Below are 18,487 nucleotides of genomic sequence, written 5' to 3'. Positions count from 1 at the left end.
TTTCTGATTTGTAATTTTTTTCAGAAATTTGTCGAAATGGCTTCAAATCCAATTACAACTATGGCACAAGTTGCTCTTACTTCACAACAACCATTTTTGAAAGTTTCTATAGATGATATTTTATTTAAAGGATACGAAGATCCATACCTTGCAAATGTTAGCTTTTATTATCCTTAATTTTTACTATCCCTTAAACAGATATATAATTTTTAAACTATCATTTTCATGAATGCTGTTTACTGAAGCAACTTATATTGCACCAAAATTTACATACTTTATTTATATATATGTAAATTTCTTATTAAGGTATGTGCAATACCATTTGTGGACATACTTTGTAAATCAATTTTGAATGTACCAAAGAGAATTGGTTTCCTGATGCATGTAAGTAATTAAATGATTTTTGTAATTTCAATGAACTTAAAATACCAAAATAGAAATTAATGTGGCGAGATTATTATTAATTATTGTCTAGATTATTTATTATTTATTTTTACTTTTATCCAACTATTTTGATATTTTTGAGTACTAATCCTTTATAATCGGAGAAAAATATTCCAAAAAGTTGCATAAAGTTGAAAGAAAATTATTTCTAAATTTGCATAAAGATGACAAAAAGGAAATAATCAGTGTTGTAATTGTTAAAGGTTTATCCAGGAAATCCCTCATCTCGTGATACATTATGAATACTTTTAATTAAATGATAAAAAATAAATCATCGATTTTTTATTTTGATCGGTCAACATCATGTAAAAAATGGTTGAATAAAAAAATGACCGGAAATGATGGATGAATAGAAAAATGACCGGAAATGATGGATGAATAGAAAAATGACCGGAAATGATGGATGAATAGAAAAATGACCGGAAATGTAATCGATAGATTGTAAAAGAAATGAAATCATTTTAAGATAAATAAATTTATGATTAATAGAATTGTTTCTATCAAAATGATTATGTTTGAGCTCATTTTTTTTGTTAAGAATCTACCATACATTATTACTGATAGCCTTACTTTCCAAGTTCATGTGAAATAATGCTATCAGGTTTACTGATTCAAATTTGATTGATTCTCTTAATCAGCTTTTATCCGAGAGATAAAGCTAGGTTATTTGTAATTAAATTAAATTGCTGAAGAAATAAGTTAAATTTTAGAGGAATGGTGCTCAAAAAGTTATTGAAATAACCACCGGTAACAATAATGGTAGTGTAGTAGCTGGTGAAATACTGAACTGGGATGGCCTCAAATTATTACCTGCAAATTGGTGGACTAGTAAACAAGCTAGGTAAGCTACTTTTTTTTTTTCTTTACAAAATTTAAGGAATTTTTTCTTTTTTCTGATAACTTTACAACGAATGCAACATTGAACGTTTCATTAATTACATTAATTAAAATGTATGATTAATGTTGATTGAGAGGGGAGCCAGGTTATGGTTCCTATAAAAGTTTCATTTAATATACAATGATTAAATTTTCAGGGAAATTAATGGGACAGATGGTGAAATTTACAAACCATTTATCAAAAAAACTGATATAATTTACGTGTTTGCACCGGATCTTTGCAGGTGTACTAATGCTATCGCTAATTAGATAATTAATTTTTTTTTTACTAATTTTATATAACAGGACAAAGAACAGAATAGGTTAGAATGTGAAGAACTACTGTTTATATAGATTAAAAAAAAGAAAAAAATGAAAAGTAAAAAATAAAAAACACAAATAAGATTGGAGCAGTTTTTAAATTTATGCAAATTTTTGAGACAAAATATAACTTATTGATTATTTCATTTTATATTTGAATTCGATATTTTAATATATTATGAAAAACAAAAAGTAAAATTACATCCTGAATTGTAATTTAACAAATTTATATGGTAGTTAGTAAAATTAAAACTTTAAAATTAACTAAATGATTAGTTAATATTTATTTTAGATCAATACATTTAACATTTGCGAAAGAAATCGAATACAAAAATATACCAGCATATCGTTTTACTGTAAAAGAAGATTTATTGGATTCAACAATGCCTGGTAATGAAGGATTTTGTCACAATAATGGGAAGATATTTTTTTCCGAAGATGAAAAATGTTTTCCTAAAGGATTTTTGGATCTTAGTCATTGCTACAATGGTATGATTTAAATCAATATATAAATTTAAAAGAAAATATTGTAAACTCCCATTCTTCGATCAATTTGGAATAAAATGAAAATGAAATAAATGAATATTTTATGGTTAAAATATGAGCTAATAGCAAATGTTGACAGATTAAATTCCCAAATTTTAATTTTTGATGATAATTCATGATTAAAAGATTCTTGATTTTATCAATATTTTCAGGTACACCACCCATTCTATTTTCATTTCCTAATTTTCTATATGCTGATAGGAGTGTTAAAGAATCAATTATTGGTCTCAATAAAAGCTCAGTGGAACATGATGCTATCATCATTGAAATTGAACCGGTCAGTACTGATTATCTGATTTATTTTTTTTAGTTATTACTGAAAGTAATTTATACAAGTTATATCAGTTACCTTAGTTTTTTTTTTTTTTTGTAGAGAAAGAGAGAGAGAGAGAGAAAACTTAATGGATGACAAAATTTTACTTATACTATTGATAATTAAATTTTACGAACAATTTTTACTCGCAGTATTAATATTTAAAAATTTTAGAAAACAGGAACACTTCTTCGAACTTACATACGATCTCAGATTAACATTGTTATGTGGAAAGGTCGAGGAATCATTTATGGGTTCGCTACATAAAAATATTTCCTTACATTCGAAATTATTTTTTTTTCGCACGTGTATATCTATCTCACGTACGTCAGGATAGATATATTGATTGGAATACTAATTCTTTAAAAACAAATCATTATTATTCAAAATTTTGATTTTAAGAATATAGCACGTAATTCCTGCAGGAATTTTTATTACTCATTTACACCTATGCTTATAAGTTTTACTGCAGGATTAACAAATCGTAGTGCAATATTTACAACATTTGAAATTTGAACCCACCCACCTATACAAAATAACTGTGACAGGTCATGCATTCGTAATTGATAGTGAAATTGTTAGGAGTTGGTAAAATATCCCTTAGAAATTTAGAAAATTTCAGGGCTTAGAAATAAAAATATAATTGGACTTAGCCTGAAATACACTAAGAGTTATACAATAATAGCAAATAATCAGAGATATCATCATCGAATTATTCTTAAAAGTTTGTTCTTTAATTTATATCATTACAATGATAATTTACCTTAAATGTTATTTTAGTACGGATTTATCAAAGATGCGAAATATGATAGTACCATTATTCGCAGAATATCAAATAGTGGAAATTGGAAATGATTCATTAGCACTTCTGCGGAAAATGCTTTTACTTATAAAAAGAGCATTTGCATTTCTCTGTTTTATTCCCATCACTACTGGTATTCTGTTCATTTTTATTGCTATCTTCATCGAATTACTCTTAAAAGTTTGTTTTTTTTTTCCTCATATCATTATATTTGTTGGAAAAATTAATTTTAAACCGAAAAATTAAACGTTAATTTTTTAATTAATATTAAAAAAAAATACGACAATATAGAAGATTGATGATGAACAGAATAGAAGAAATTTGTTAAGAATAAGAAAAATATGGATATTAGGAGGATTAATGATTTGTCATTAATTAATACAGTAATCATATCAAATGACAAGACATTGTTATTGATGGAAAAATAGAAGAAAAGAATTTATAGAATTTATATCTTAACAAAGTTTATCAATATCTATTGCTTGTAAAATATGTCAACTGTTTCAACACTTTACATATAGCTGAAAATCTAAAGAAAAAAAAAGAAAAAACTTTTTTCCGTTCCCAGTCATAAATTTTGATGTTTAATTTAGACAACATTGATCAATAAATTGATGGGCAACTACTCGAACAAGGTGACAGTGCAAGTGCAACCACTATCCTGACAATTGGAAGAATGTATTATTTAGATTGACACAATCCATAGATTTAATTATATTCACTAATTTAGGCAACGGGTAAAAAAGTGTCCCTTTGTCATTTACTTTTTTATGTCTACAATTCGAAGCCTAAAGGCATGCGAAGGACCTTTTTTTTTATGAGACATTTTAATACTATTCTATGGTTATACGAGAAATTACATTTCTCCTTTCATCTTGTTCAACTGATAAAGAAATATTATGGCTTATTGGTACAGCTGTAATGAATTAGCCATCATATTGCTTAAACAGTATAACCTTATCTTGACAGTTTTACCATCGATATAGTTAGAATTCAAGTTAATAATTAAAGTCCAGAATTAGTAGTTATAAGCTTGACCCATTATCTCTATTCAAATTTTGTTATATTTGATTTAATTTTATAGTTTTTCAATCCCATCAAAAATCTTATGATAAAGTTCCCAGAAATACCAGCTATGAGCATTTACCGTAACGGGTATAATAAAATTAATTGCTTCAACATGCAAGGAAATGAATCTAAAATCTTGAACCTTTAAGATACCCTTCAATTTAAAAAAGAATCCAATTACTGTTGAGGTGGTGCTTTAATTCAAGCACATCCTCACACTATCATCAATTTGCAGATCAAAGTGTTAATTTTAGAATGAAACGGATAAGAATATCACGCACATATTTTCAGTGATGGAAAAAGTGTATTAGCTGAATTATCGTGGCCTAATGCGTTGTTTGCAATTTTTTTAAAAAATGATTTGGAAATTTTTGAAATGAATGATTCCCGATGGAACAGTTTTCCGATTATTAAAGATTCTATTGAACAAGTACAAAATTAAAGATTTATAACCTCAAAGGAGGTACTGATTCTGGCAAACATTTGAAAAACTAACTTCAACAGCATTCACTATAAATTAAACATGGTACTCTTTGTGTTCAATTTCGACTTTTGCAACTTCGATGGATATATAAAGTCTATGAAATTTTGCAGCTTGAAGTACGAATATTCTTTCATGATCATTCTGAAAGTCTCAACGCGATGTAAAAGTGATAAAGTTAATACTTGCCGAAAAAACATCATTACATTTTTAGCAGTGAAGACAACAAAACAACGATTTGAAAATGACAGTCGATGCTACTAAAAGTGATACAAAGCCGAATCATGTTATCCAATACTTATTTCAAATACTTCTCATTAAATTACCCCAAAGAAGCATTTTGCTGACGGACAATACATTTCATCAGTCTATTTACAGATGTGTGGAGAATCAATTCGAGAAGGCTGGGAAGTTTCTTGATTTTTTTGTAAGCTGGGAAGTCCCCTGATTTCAATATATTACTTACTCTACGTATGTTAGGATTTTACAATTGTGATTCACCCGTAAAATTACACCAGTATATTAAAATGCAAAATAAGATAAGTATCCCAACTCTTGCATAGTTGACAATATTCTTGTCTCTTTTCACCTTATGCTTTGAAAAAAAACGGATAGAAGTGTTAGGCTGAATTCTGTATGGATGATGCCTGAGACTGAGATGTAGTAACATCCTTTTCACAGTCATCATCATGGTCTTCGATATCTGCATTATCGTCATCAATAAAGTCAAGCACTCGAGAAGATTGTGAAGCGTTCAGCAAAATGGACGATGGTGCTGAAAGAGATCCAAATAGTTCCGCTTCTTCAATCATTATCTGTTCGGCTAAATGCTTCAATTCTTCCGATGGATACATATTGAGGATTTCATCTATTTCGGCCGATAATTCACCTGTTTCCCTGCAATGCGAGAATATTTCGCTAAAATTTAATCTCACTTGCAAAACATGAAATTTTTAAATTTCAAATATTGCCGCAGTTGCAAAAGAAATTGAGAAATTCTAATACTACCTCTTCACACGTATTTCAAGCTCATTTATGCGTCCCTTCAAATTCTTTTGCTTCTCTAGCAATTGCCGTACCAGTACCAAAGAATTTTCCATAGTCCGGATCGACTGAAGAAAATTATCCATGTAATATAATTATCCAAACAGATTAGAGAGATTACTGTTGTTAATAATACTGTCAAAATTTTCAAATTTTGATCAGTACAAACGAATCTGAGGGAAGAGATATTAGTTAAATGTACAACTTATCGTCAAATATGAAAGAGTGTAGTACCTGGTTACACCCCATATTCATTGCATTTAGAGGAGGTACTTCACGTCCTGAAGTGTACGCCTCAAATTCTTGTTTTGGCATTTTTAAGCTTTCGGCATTCATATTTTGCACAAACTGTAGCGCGCAACTCACATTCGTAAAATAATAACCTAAAGAGCAAAAATCACAAACACATAATAGCGGGAAACTATTGAATTACAACAAATTTCATCACTTACGACCTTACAATTCCACAAAACCAATTTTATCCGATAACAATCTAATATGCACCTCTTGCAGTAAATCAGTGTGTAAAATACGAGAAATCTCGATGCAATTCCACAACTTATAACAAAGTTAAAAAAGAAAATCAGGAAACCTGACTCGCCGCTCAAAACTCTGACAGGTAGAGCAAATCGACTGACAAATTTGACGTTTGACTGAATAAGTGGTGGATTTCCTTTCAGAATCACAAAAATCAGTACCGGTAAATATTCATCGGCACCAGCCGGAGCGCCTGCAAGTAAGAAATCTATAAACTTGGGGAAGAAATGAGCTGCACATGAATCTGAGTTATGCGAAGGAAGACAGTACCGACAAAAGTTTTAAAAGGGAGATATATTTAATAATCGGTCCCGTAAAAATTGGAGATCTCGATTTGTTCTGCTATTAATGAGGTCTCAATTCTTCTCTCGTGATTTCTCTACTAAATATTTTAGCAGTGATGTCGACATCTAAAAATACACAACAGCGTAATTGCTACCGATAATTAAAGCAATTGCAGTGTTACAAAAAGAGGAAAAAAAAACATTAAAACAAGTTTAGAGTATTGATCAACATCATCATACCTGAGCGGCTTTCCTTTAGCGCCTCAAAGATCATTTTTGAACAACGAACCAAACATTGCAACTTTTCCGCTGCTCCTCGACGGCTATTCATATCAATAATCTCAGTTATTGCTTCATCCAATTTGTCACGAACCTACCAATTAAAGCCTTCAAACGATAGTCTTTTATCAATGAATAATGAAGTTGTCAAGTGAAATGATGTAATTTACCGATTCTTGACTAAAGTCAAGAGTGGTTTCCAGAAAACCTGCTGTAACCCAATTCAAGGACCGTATTCTATCTTGCAATGATAGATCTGCACTTTCTTCGTCAGCTCTAGAAAACATTCCAATTTAGACAATTAAAAGTTTAAACAAGATTATGGGAGAAAGACCTAAAAATTCTAAGTGATGCAGTAAACAAATTATCCTAACGCTCCTCAAAGATTTTAAGAATGAGAAAAATTTTCAAATATCTTCAGAAAAAACATAAGGACATGCCTGGCGCAGAATAATGTGCTATAAGCCCGTACACATATATACTGCTCTACTTCTGCCATTACCTCTTCAACACTTACACTAACCACTGAATCTAAAATCTAATAGTATATTAATATCTGAATTGCTTAATAAAGGGTGTGGCAGTTTATGATACCCATCTATGTTTCACGTTAATATTTCCAAAATTAACTGGTTTGTAATAACAACAAAACATTCACCATTCATAATGGGGCTGTGACGCATTTTATCTGCAAGCACTTGATAAAAATGCTGTACCATGCTTGACAGATCGTCCATATTAACGTTCTGTTGCTGGAATTCAAATAAGTTACTCAATTTCAAACAAATATCAACTTAACTAACGCAACTCTAAGGGATTACGATGGAAATTAGATCGTAAGATTATGGCATAAACGAAAAAACTCTTCAAATTCTGTCATTTCAGAAATTTTATTTTGAATAATTGAAGAAGTATTCCTGTTAAGTATTCCCCGTATCCATAATTAAAGTAAGGAATAGCAGCATGTGGAACTAACTTCCAGAATCTTATCAACAGCATGATGTGTTTGCTGAGCTATCTCATGAGCGGCTGCTTGGGGAAGATTATTTTGGAGAAACTCGTGAAAATGATCATAAGCAGAAATGCTTCCTTCACTAAGACGATGCCTGGAAGTTGATTACTACTACATATTTCTCATAAATTAGAGCAGTAGTAAAGGTCAATTATTTCTTCAGTAATATGTAAAAAGAAACCATGGAAATTTCGAATTTTATTATCTTCCGAATTAATAAAGTTCTTATGTTATTACGCAGTTTTTTGGTATGCAACGAGAAAAGACTACTGAAGAAAAGACATACTTTTCAAACTTAAATTCATGCTTTGAAATAAAATAAGCGAAATTTAGGAAAATAAGAAAACATGGCCAAAATGAAGAAAAGGATCCAAATAAATACAATGTCACTATTGAAGAAAAGAGTTTTGAAATACCTCAATGGTGTAACAGGAGATGTTAGTGCAGACTGTGACGGAGCTGCCGTACATACTATTTCTGAAATAAAATATAAATATCCTATTAAAAAAACGTGCTTGCAAAAACAAAGAAATGATGAATATAACACGTAAGAAATAACAAACCTTGAGAGGGATTTGAATTAGCACTTATTGATGGTGATTTTCGAAGAATCGACTTTAACGTAAGTGAACGACTTTCTGTTGATGGTCTTCGACGTCCTTCGAATTTCTCGAAACTTATAAGTTCTCTATAAACAGGAAATGAAAAAATGTAGACTAAACTTGCACAAAGCTCAATAAAAGAAAAATTTTCTGGAAATTTCCAGTTTAACCTTTTGCAAGCACAAGATATTCAAAATTTCTTCTTACCAAATTTAATAGCTTTGCGTAATAATATGTTAAAATATGAAAAATAATACTCCTTTGAAACCTTGCCCATTATGAAAAGTCCGTTAGGACAGTAAGAGAAGCCAATTAAAATAAGAGTAAATCAGAGAAGCACTGAAGAATTTAAAGAACAAAAGAATACACTAAGCAGCATCGGCGTTTACTAGTAAATGTTTTCATTGCTAAAATTTAATGCTATTATGTCAAAGCAAACGAAAGGATTTCCCCTTATTTTATCAAAAATGTTCCATTGTGACCAATATTTATTGCCCCATATATTCTTCCGAGTTCTTTTTTCTTTTTTTTTTAACATATACAATATGAATATTCCTTTTACTTATGCTCACGTTTGTATAATTTTGAGTTACTACGAAAAAAGTGCTAGAAAAACAATCTATAATTTTTTCTTGAAAAGAAAAAAAATTTAATATAAACCTGTTTTTCGTATAACACTGTGTTTTCTTTTCCTCCATTTGATAAGCTCTCCAGCACTTCGAACATCTTCCTTTCCACTGCGGTGTACCATAGAAACCACAACGATTGACACAAAGCTGCAAAAATTGATTGCCATTTTTTGCACATTTTGTCAAAACCTAGTCAAATTCTTTGTACCAGAAAAATATTTTTCTTCCCATCCATTATCTAATTTTCAGTCACCAAAATATAATAGAATCAACTTAATTTGTCTGAAACCTAGAAGATAAGTCTAGGATGCTGTACATTATGTATTAACATATACCACTCTAACTAAGCCCCTGAGATTTCCACTATAACTAAGCTCCTGAGATTCCCAATAATTTACGTTTTTGTAGTTAAGATCAAGGAAATAAAAGAAGCTCTGAATTAGAAATCATAAAACCATACCAGATCTCCTTCCGTAATTTGTACTCTCAATCGTTTATCAGATGAGGAAGACTTTAGCAGTTTTTCAGTTCCACTCTCTATTTCAGTGTTATTCATCTTAAAATCGATAAATTTCACAACCTGAATGGTAATACTGATACCGATTTATGGAATATTTTGAGAGAATTATCGAGAAATACGCATATATACAGTAAATTAAGAAAAAAAAACTAAGAAAAAAAAAATTAACAACAAAAAATGTTAGAATCATAAATAACAATTCTGGTTTGCTTGAATAGACAACAAAATTCATCAATGATCAATCGATATTTAATAATATACTGCAATTAGAACTAATACTTATATAACAAAGAAAATTCTCGCAAAGATAATTTTATTATTTGCACTCCAATAAATTAATTACACATAAAGCAGTAATTGTTAACTTATAACGGTATAGCATATCTACCAGATGGGTAGATCTGAAATGATTGCAATTATCAGTAATAATTGCTTGCTTATCAGTACTCTTAATCAAAAGTTATATTCGTGAGAAGGATGAATGTGACCCAAAAATCCAATTTTGATTTGATTTTTCACTTCTCAAAATGAATCAAATACTCGAATACAACATAAATATCTGAATAGCTTACGTAAAAACACCTTCTAGTATAACGTATAGATAATAAAACTGACGTAGTAAAATGTTAGCTATAAATGAGATAAACAAAAATGAAGGAAGTATTGTAATGCGAAGGATCGCACGGATGAAAACGCCGCTAGCTTCTTTTAATCAATGATTCAAACGATCTTAAAACATTCCTTCATCTTCATACAGTTTTTCGGCGTTTTATTGTATCGTCCTGATTTAAAATACTTTTCAAGATATGTAAATTTTCGATTTTCAAAATAACCTTAGAAATGACATTTTTGGCTTTTTTTTTAATCAATAACAATCCATTTGCACAAGTATAGTTCCAAAAATTGAATAGTTGAACAAATAAACAAAACATAACAATGATAAGTGAAATTTGCAAGCAATGATAAGAAATCAATTTCTCAATCATGATAAAATGCATGATGAAGAAAGTAGAAATTGCATTTCAATAAAACTAAAATCAAATAAACTCATCAATTGAATAACTAAATAAAACAAACACTATGATCGCAACTTAACCATTCTATTGATCAGTAAACAATACAAACAGCAATACCGGAAATTAAATTTCTTTCGAAACTGGAAAAAAATTGCAAAAAACTCATGTCTTCCAATTTCAGGATTTAATAACTTGAAGAACCTAACTGAAAGGCTAATATTATTCGAAGAAGTTAAATAAAAAAAAAACGCCACAAATTTACACCGACTGAAATATTATAGGAATCGAAGCAGTTTGGTTGATGACTACGAATGAAATAACAGTAGAAATTATAACAAGCAATGATAACATAAAAATAAGTAAATATTTAATTAAAATGACTTGAGAAAATCAAACATCTAGAAGCGCAACAACATGACAATTATCACCATTATCTCCTGATTTCATTGGTTTTTTCATTTTTCGCTTCTCTTCTGGACAGAACGGATTTTGCTTCTCATAAAATTCTTTCAATAATTTTACAGCTCGATCAACACTAAGATTTGGTAAAATTTCGATGAAATGCTCCGCTCCATATTTCTCCCTTGTTCCAACACTAAGTAAACCACCGAAACGTTCATTCGCTGCACCATACAAGATCTTTTTCAAGCGCAAATGATACAGTGCTGATGCACACATAATACACGGTTCAAGTGTAACATATAGAGTCGAGCGCCGCATTACGTCCTCCAACTCATGTCCGTTATCCATGCACCATTGTTTCATCATTTCAAGAGCAACCATTTCTGCATGATACGTGGGGTTTTTCGTACGATTTACGTCATTCCGTCCAAATGCCACTTCCTGACCTTCGAAAACAAAAACACAACCCACAGGAACCTCATTATTAAGAACCGCATCTACAGCTATTTCAAAGGCTCGATTTAGAAAATGGACTTCGTCCTCGTTTAGTTCCTGCTTTAGTGACATCCATGCGACATCCACAGCACTTCGCGACAAATAAACCATGGAGAAGCTGAATGACTCCGGCCAAACATTGATCTCATAACAATTATTTCATCATTTTTGACTTCTGCTGAAAGACACGAGTACACAAAAGCTAATGATTCCAAGTTGTAAAAGGAAACAAAAGCGAACAACAAAGGAATTTAATTTGAGCTATTTCGTTTATATATTTGCATTGAACTGCAAATTAATTCTAGTCAAATACATTTCTGCTTAGCAATACAACTAAATGTTAGATTCCTTCCCAAATTGCCTTTCAAAAATTTAAATTACAATGGTAAAAAAGAGAAATATGAGTAAAGGATTCCCCTGGATACGTGATACCTGCAAAATCAGAGAATTTATTTAGCATCACAATATCAAGCATGACATAAACTTAAACTCTTACACTACCATGGATAATGAAATTCTAAAATAATACCTTTCCTCCCTCACTACATTGCTCTGCATTTCTTACTTTGTTAATCAACTAGAAATCAACTGTCAAGAAAAACAGAATGTAAACAAAGTTAATTAATAATTACTGTGAAAAACACTTTTATTAATAAAACACGGTACGATGGTGTGATCAATATGAATGATCGTATTACGATATTGAACCGATAAGGAAGAAATAGAAATACCAGTTTTATTAATGGTTGATAGTTAACACTACATAAACATAATAGATAAGTGCTAAACACAGCTACTGATACAATAGTAAGAAGTCAACCTCGTAATAGTTGCTGTTTCTAAAGAGCTCGTTTGGAAAGCTGAATGAAATTTTAGTACTTACAAAAACAAAAAATCTATGGAAATGGTACGGATACATGAGATAATTCCGACATTACTGCACTAAGATTCTACAATAATTGAAAAGTTTCATATATTATATATTTCTTACACAGTTCTAAAAAAATGTACCGTCATCAAACAAATAAAATACCAGCATTTTGTGAAATTCGAAAAAAAAACCTACGAAATAAGTAGCGATTACTTCACTTATTTATTATTATACGCCGGCAATCCCACACTTTCCGGCTTGAAATCTTCCAAACTTCTAAGTATCAAATTTATTTTGTTTTGCAACTCATCTGGAATCTTCATGTAAGTTAAATCTGGCACCATAACAACGTGCATGCCAGCTGCTATTGCAGCATATACTCCATTAGTTGCATCTTCGAAAACGAGGACATTTTCAGCTTTCTCAGGTTTCTCATTGAACCTACTCATTGTTACCAGAAAAGGGTCTGGAGCTGGCTTTCCTCGTTTGACGGCAGGATCATCACCCGATAGAATCTGAAAAGGAAAAAAATGAATAAAATCATTTCTTCCTCCTCTATTGACTATCTGAGAATTTAAGCAGTGAAACTTAGATGCCGACTGTTCTCTGATCTGAAAATGTTTACTCTCAAAGTAAACCTAGTGTTACATGAAAAGCACAATTCTAGCTCTACTTTTTGCCAAAAGAAAGTAGACTGTGTTCAGGATTCAATTTGTAAATATGCGATTGATATAATTGGTGTTCAGTTTTATTGGTCACACTTTTTAGCAGTGCTTCCTTCTTTGTCGTCGATGGTAAAGAATAAAGTTTTGAATTTCCAGCCATGTATACCATAAGGTACTACGAAAAAATAAAAAAAAAAAGAAAAAAAAACCTCAACTCACATTACCCACCATTAAATGCAAAAAAGCATACCCTCAAAGATATCAAATCAAGTAGTTCCTTATGATATTGAGTTTTAAGCTCAAATTCCTTTCTGGTCGAACCAGTACATATAGCCATAGGTATATTCTGAGCTTTTAAGTGCCGTATAAGTTTCAACACACCAGGCATCAGAGAACATTTTGGTAACATTTCTTCAGCCATTTCATCGTATTTTTTACAGTATTCGTCTACGTCAATTTTTCCAGATAGTTTTTCCTAGAAATGAGGTTAATTAGAAGGTGTATGCAAAGACTTTTAAGCTAACGATTCCTCGCAGAACTACCTCGTACCTCATTAAATAATCAGTAATTAAAGCTACTTGAAAATTTAATCCAAGTTTTTCTTTTTTTGCACAATGATAGCTACCTGATTTTGGGCAGGAATCTGCGATTTCTGAAGAGTAATGTCGAAGGTAATGCAGATAAAACATCAAAACTGCTCTAATAATTTCAACAACGTGGCATCTTACGGATCTCCTGGACAATTAAGTTACTTTAAATTTTACAGCACGGCAAATGAAGTTCTTAACATGAAATTAAAATGGAAACACGAGAACTACGTAATCATTCGAAGATGGATAAGAAAGCTGAGGCGAAGCAACTTTCCAGTATTATAGAAGCGTCACTTGCTGCATAAAATGTTGCGAACTCTTGGGAATATTGCTCTTGAAAAATTTGTTGCAATAACTAGAGGATAAAAAACAAACATGTTCCAGTATGCGTGTCACAGCGGCTTTCTTCGGCATTCCCGTCACCAAACCTCGCAAATGCGAAGTGAATTCCTTACCATACTTCGACAACAAACACTGATTTACTTTCGAGAATACTACTTCAGTATCGATCAATAAGCCATCCAAATCAAAAATTACGTGTGTTATCTTCAGCACTGATTTCATGACAGTCTATCTGAAACAGAAAGTGATGAAAATGAAGCGTATTTACTCAATTTACAGCTCTGCTCTATATTTCATCTTCACATTCTTCATATATTCAGCAACCCACCAAACCCAGTTTTGAAACACTGCATGAAAATAGAAATTTTTGTCGTTTTATATATTTATTTTCACTCAGAAATTCAAAATTTTGAGACTTCCAATCTCTGTCTGATTTGAAACAAGAAAACACTGAGAAGTCGCGCCTACTAAATTGAACTTCGTATACTATACAAATGGAGGATTTGAAATATTGAACCAGAAACCATACACAACATTAATATCCTTCTATTTTGAATAAATACTTACATTAAAATGCAAACACGAATACCAATCTTCTAATAATTATTGATTAAAAATGAATTATCCTAAGCCTGTAAATAAACTGCTGAAATAATGCCAGACGATATTCAATTTGTATTCAAAATCTGAATTATCTCCGAAAGCATCACTTTATCAGAACAACAGTGATGTGATGTAAAGCAATACATAATTTGTCGAAATAGATGAGCCGAAATAGATAAGCGTAAAATTCTACAAAATATGGATATCGACAGCATTCACTCCATTTATCTAAATTTTTAAAAACTAATAATGTTTGCAATGACAGGAAGATAGATATACTGCACTCGAAATGCCAGCGCTAGCCATGGCTGCACCAGAAAGTGTAAAATGCTTAGCTCTCTTCAAAGATAATACTGACTTGCACTTTCACGCTAAACTTAAAATACGTATAGTGAGAGAGAGATAGAGAGATATTAACAGGCTAAACATCCTCTATCCATCCTCTTATTCTTAGTTTTCACTGTTTCAGCACATGCTAACGCATCGTTTAGACACAAGTACATTTTACAATGAAGTTGTTACGTTTCGAAATTAATTGCTTTTTAAAGTCAGAAATGTCCTACAATCGAATAACGTACTACAATCGAATAATGAAAAATATTTCTTTGCTTTTCTCCTGATTTCATTTCTCGCAAAAAGAATTTTCTTTTTAAACCAAATTCTTAATATATATGAACTTTTCGCAGAAATCCTGAATTTAGTATTTTGTAAGTTTCCACAATGAGAACATATTTATAATTGTATTGTTAAATGAAATATACTCTATGGCCATACCCATAGGATTACATATCATAGGATCCCACAGGATTACACACTCCACATTCATATAAGAAACGAGTATGGAGACTGTCAATCAATCTGCAACCATTTTTAATATTCCACTTGTGCTTAGAATGATTACACCAGCGCACACACAAATTTTTTAGAATTGCAGATATTGAGATATGCTGAGATAAAATTGAGAAAGTATTATGCTCAAGCTGTTAAGAAATAAGAAGTTTTATTCTTAAAATTTTCGTAACTGAACAATTTGACGAATTCTAATGGCTTTGACTAATTTAAATATTTAACAAATATGCGCAAGTATAATATGGAAAATCTTCAATTTTTGAAGTAAATAAAGAATGATTAAGCAACGTGACTTACGCGAAATCCATTTCCTTAGTGATGTTCAGCACCCATCGTTACGAGCAAGAAAAGGACTTTCCTAAAGTCTACAGCGCACTAAGATATGGGTAACAACACCTCCAATTATGATATCCTTTGTCAGTACGGCTGACGCATCACAAAAGAACTACAAATGCTCAATTCAATCATATGGAGGTAAGCCAAATATTTCTGGTTTAAATTCCTCCAAACTATTCAATATCAGTGTTACTTTATCCTTACATTTCTCAGGACTTGAATAACGCAAATCTGGTACCATCACAACATGCATCCCAGCCGCTAACGCAGCATAAACACCATTTACCGAATCTTCAAACACCAAAACATGCGCGGCACTTTCCGGTTTTACTGAAAATCGCCGCATTGTCTCCAAAAACCCATCTGGTTCCGGCTTTCCCTTTTTAATATGAGGATCATCACCAGCCAGAACCTGTATAAGCATACGAATGTTTGCTACAATGACATGACATATCCTCTGGGGAGTATAAATTTATTAAAATTTTTAGCAAAAGTTATTTCGAAGCTGATTTTGCGGTGGGGAAAAATCCTTGAAACAATTACATAAAGTGGAATGAGATCGCACAATTCCTTTTGATTTTTCATTTTTGCATTGAATTCAAATGTATTGGATCCAGTACATATTGCTGTTGGAATTTTATGTTTAGCGAAATGCTTCACTAGCTGCATAGCGCCAGGCAATAATTGACTTTCAGGAAGATATTTACCCAGCAAGTCTAAATATTTCGCACTGTACTCCTCCAAATTTACTGTACCAATCAAGTGTTCCTGAAAGCCGCAATTTGATACACAAAAAAAGAAACTAGATCTTTTTTTGTTCCTATTACTTTTACTTTTGCAGTGAACATCAATAAGACGAGGATAAGAAAATGTGATGCAGTTTTGAATAAAGAATGCAAGATAAATTTCAAAGTGTTAAATTAGATTTCGGATAATCACAACTTAAATCAGCGATAAAAATAGCAAATAAAGACATACATGTTTAAGCATCATTTTAATTGCATCATTCATTTTCATACCAGCTGTCTTCTTTTTTAATTCCATCGTGAACTCTCTACCATAGCTTTTCATCAATTCTGTATTAACTTGGGTATAAATTGTCTCTGAATCAAGTAGCAGTCCATCCAAGTCAAATATTATATGTGTAATTTGTGGACCCAAGACATTCATCCTTCCTGAAAATATAATTTTAAAATACCTACTTATACTATGGTAAAATTTAACAAATGATATAATTTATGGAATGTAAAACATCGATAAACGTAACTCAGAAAAACTTGTAATTCATCAATTTCAATCCTAAAACTAAACATGCAAAAATCAAACCTTCATTATCGATGTAATAACAGGTTTGAAAGGCAAATATGATGGAATGATTTAGAGTGAATCATCTTAAACAAATGAAAACTGTACTGTGTACTATTCTGGACAGAATTTACATGAATTTATTAAAATCTTATTAAGAAGTGAATTCGATAAAAACTTGATAACAGTACTTTGGTAAATGATTTACAGTTTTTGATGACATGACAATCACCATACATCCTACAACACTTCCTGAAATTGGAGAAATTTTCTAAGCGAAACTCACACAGCCGTTTCCCCAATTATCAACAATACTATTTTCGTTATTCTACCTCATCTCTGTTCTCTCCGTCTTTTATATATTCTTTATTTGTTGGCCTCAACATAAATTGATGTTTCGGCTCGAGATTTTCTGGCTTTGGAGATTAAAGATTGCAAGACAAGAACTCCTAGTATTGTTGTTAGTTTATGTCATCTCTATTTTAACTCAACGATCAGAGCTACAGTATCTCACTAAGAATTGGAATACTGTTGCAACTCCCTTCTTTCCTTATCAGTTAATCAAATGATAAGCGCCGGCACAACAGAATATTCATTGCGTATGTATGATTGATTATTTGCTGGATAGTGCAGGGATATCTTTGCCATTTATCACTCTCCATATTAAGTGATAAGGACGAAGAAAAGTGTCGACTATAAACTTAACAGTCCCACTTTCATCCCTCGTGGCTTGTCGAATGATGACGGCCGTAATGTGGATCATGGAGGAAATGTTCATGATGGTCATAGAAAATATTCATGATGATACTGATGCCATGGACCATCCCAATCATCGTTCTACAAGCCAGAAGCTGTCATCGGTACTATCAACAGAGCTAGCAATAATGTTGTGACAAGTCGTCGTAATACCATTTGCTTCTAAAAAAGTTTTGAAAATTTGGAGGTTTTCATAATTGCTATTTTTCTACTTTAATGAAAAGTGCAGTGAGAAGTATACATAAAAACTGGTAAAATATTAGGAGATACTATCCTATTTCAGCTTAATGAGGAAGGGTGAAATTAATGAGAATGTCGCGGTGAAAGAAACTTATCTACCCGAAATGAGGTCAAGTCACTAAGCCGAAATGAAGCCACAAGAAATGAGGTCACAAGGTACCCAAAGAACGAGAAATAGGAGAATTGCAATCTAACAAGAAGCTATAAAAAATTCTCTTCCCATTAACCTAATTCCAAGCCTGTTTCAGTAGTTGCTATA

At 31.4% G+C, this 18,487-nt stretch overlaps 6 protein-coding genes across 6 annotated transcripts in view; 2 read left to right on the top strand and 4 right to left on the bottom strand.

Moving 5' to 3' along the window:
• Positions 1-4,200, top strand: part of LOAG_17741 (hypothetical protein) — a gene marked incomplete at its 5' end in the record, with an annotated part of 6,125 nt that extends 1,925 nt beyond the window's left edge. Inside the window, 9 exons of the mRNA XM_020450403.1 lie at positions 25-156; positions 307-384; positions 1,155-1,285; positions 1,479-1,565; positions 1,934-2,130; positions 2,340-2,464; positions 2,675-2,754; positions 3,281-3,482; positions 3,896-4,200. Of these exons, the coding sequence (XP_020305921.1) occupies positions 25-156; positions 307-384; positions 1,155-1,285; positions 1,479-1,565; positions 1,934-2,130; positions 2,340-2,464; positions 2,675-2,754; positions 3,281-3,482; positions 3,896-3,967 (1,104 nt within the window). The 3' untranslated portion in view covers positions 3,968-4,200. The remainder of the gene's footprint in view (positions 1-24; positions 157-306; positions 385-1,154; positions 1,286-1,478; positions 1,566-1,933; positions 2,131-2,339; positions 2,465-2,674; positions 2,755-3,280; positions 3,483-3,895) is intronic.
• A 1,271-nt stretch (positions 4,201-5,471) lies between these two features.
• LOAG_06089 (Rab5 GDP/GTP exchange factor) lies at positions 5,472-9,823 on the bottom strand (the record flags this gene model as incomplete). The annotated part of the gene is made up of 13 exons (XM_020447060.1): positions 9,699-9,823; positions 9,270-9,385; positions 8,571-8,695; positions 8,424-8,484; positions 7,972-8,101; positions 7,654-7,747; positions 7,436-7,526; positions 7,166-7,271; positions 6,957-7,089; positions 6,488-6,625; positions 6,130-6,278; positions 5,860-5,963; positions 5,472-5,748 (listed from the first exon to the last, which is right to left on the bottom strand). Exons 1-13 carry the CDS (start codon positions 9,792-9,794, stop codon positions 5,472-5,474), a joined length of 1,620 nt encoding a protein of 539 aa, XP_020302670.1. The 5' UTR covers positions 9,795-9,823.
• A 1,341-nt stretch (positions 9,824-11,164) lies between these two features.
• Positions 11,165-11,857, bottom strand: LOAG_06088 (tRNA-specific adenosine deaminase 2; the record flags this gene model as incomplete). The annotated part of the gene is made up of 1 exon (XM_003141624.2): positions 11,165-11,857. Exon 1 carries the CDS (start codon positions 11,780-11,782, stop codon positions 11,165-11,167), a length of 618 nt encoding a protein of 205 aa, XP_003141672.1. The 5' UTR covers positions 11,783-11,857.
• A 903-nt stretch (positions 11,858-12,760) lies between these two features.
• Positions 12,761-14,507, bottom strand: LOAG_06087 (HAD-superfamily hydrolase; the record flags this gene model as incomplete). Its single annotated transcript, XM_003141623.2, has 3 exons — positions 14,173-14,507; positions 13,458-13,682; positions 12,761-13,057 (listed from the first exon to the last, which is right to left on the bottom strand). Exons 1-3 carry the CDS (start codon positions 14,359-14,361, stop codon positions 12,761-12,763), a joined length of 711 nt encoding a protein of 236 aa, XP_003141671.1. The 5' UTR covers positions 14,362-14,507.
• Positions 14,508-15,764: 1,257 nt separating this feature from the next.
• Positions 15,765-17,110, bottom strand: LOAG_06086 (haloacid dehalogenase-like hydrolase). Its single transcript, XM_003141622.2, has 3 exons — positions 16,906-17,110; positions 16,471-16,695; positions 15,765-16,339 (listed from the first exon to the last, which is right to left on the bottom strand). Exons 1-3 carry the CDS (start codon positions 17,095-17,097, stop codon positions 16,052-16,054), a joined length of 705 nt encoding a protein of 234 aa, XP_003141670.1. The 5' UTR covers positions 17,098-17,110; the 3' UTR covers positions 15,765-16,051.
• Positions 17,111-17,805: 695 nt separating this feature from the next.
• LOAG_17740 (hypothetical protein) lies at positions 17,806-18,367 on the top strand. Its single transcript, XM_020450402.1, has one exon. It carries the CDS (start codon positions 17,970-17,972, stop codon positions 18,123-18,125), a length of 156 nt encoding a protein of 51 aa, XP_020305920.1. The 5' UTR covers positions 17,806-17,969; the 3' UTR covers positions 18,126-18,367.
• Positions 18,368-18,487: the final 120 nt, after the last annotated feature.

Source organism: Loa loa (genome assembly GCF_000183805.2).
Source record: "Loa loa unplaced genomic scaffold supercont3.122, whole genome shotgun sequence".
Classification (NCBI taxonomy): domain Eukaryota; kingdom Metazoa; phylum Nematoda; class Chromadorea; order Rhabditida; family Onchocercidae; genus Loa; species Loa loa.
This window is presented reverse-complemented; position numbering and strand designations above follow the sequence as displayed.

What these genes read in the sequence shown, in the direction of transcription:
- LOAG_06086 (XM_003141622.2), bottom strand. Translation starts at nt 17,097, where the DNA reads ATGAATGTCTTGGGTCCACAAATTACACATATAATATTTGACTTGGAT. An exon ending in TTAAAATGATGCTTAAACAT is followed by an intron (nt 16,696 to 16,905) that starts GTATGTCTTTAT and finishes TGCGGCTTTCAG; the next exon opens with GAACACTTGATTGGTACAGT. An exon ending in GCGATCTCATTCCACTTTAT is followed by an intron (nt 16,340 to 16,470) that starts GTAATTGTTTCA and finishes ATGCTTATACAG; the next exon opens with GTTCTGGCTGGTGATGATCC.
- LOAG_17740 (XM_020450402.1), top strand. Translation starts at nt 17,970, where the DNA reads ATGATGACGGCCGTAATGTGGATCATGGAGGAAATGTTCATGATGGTC.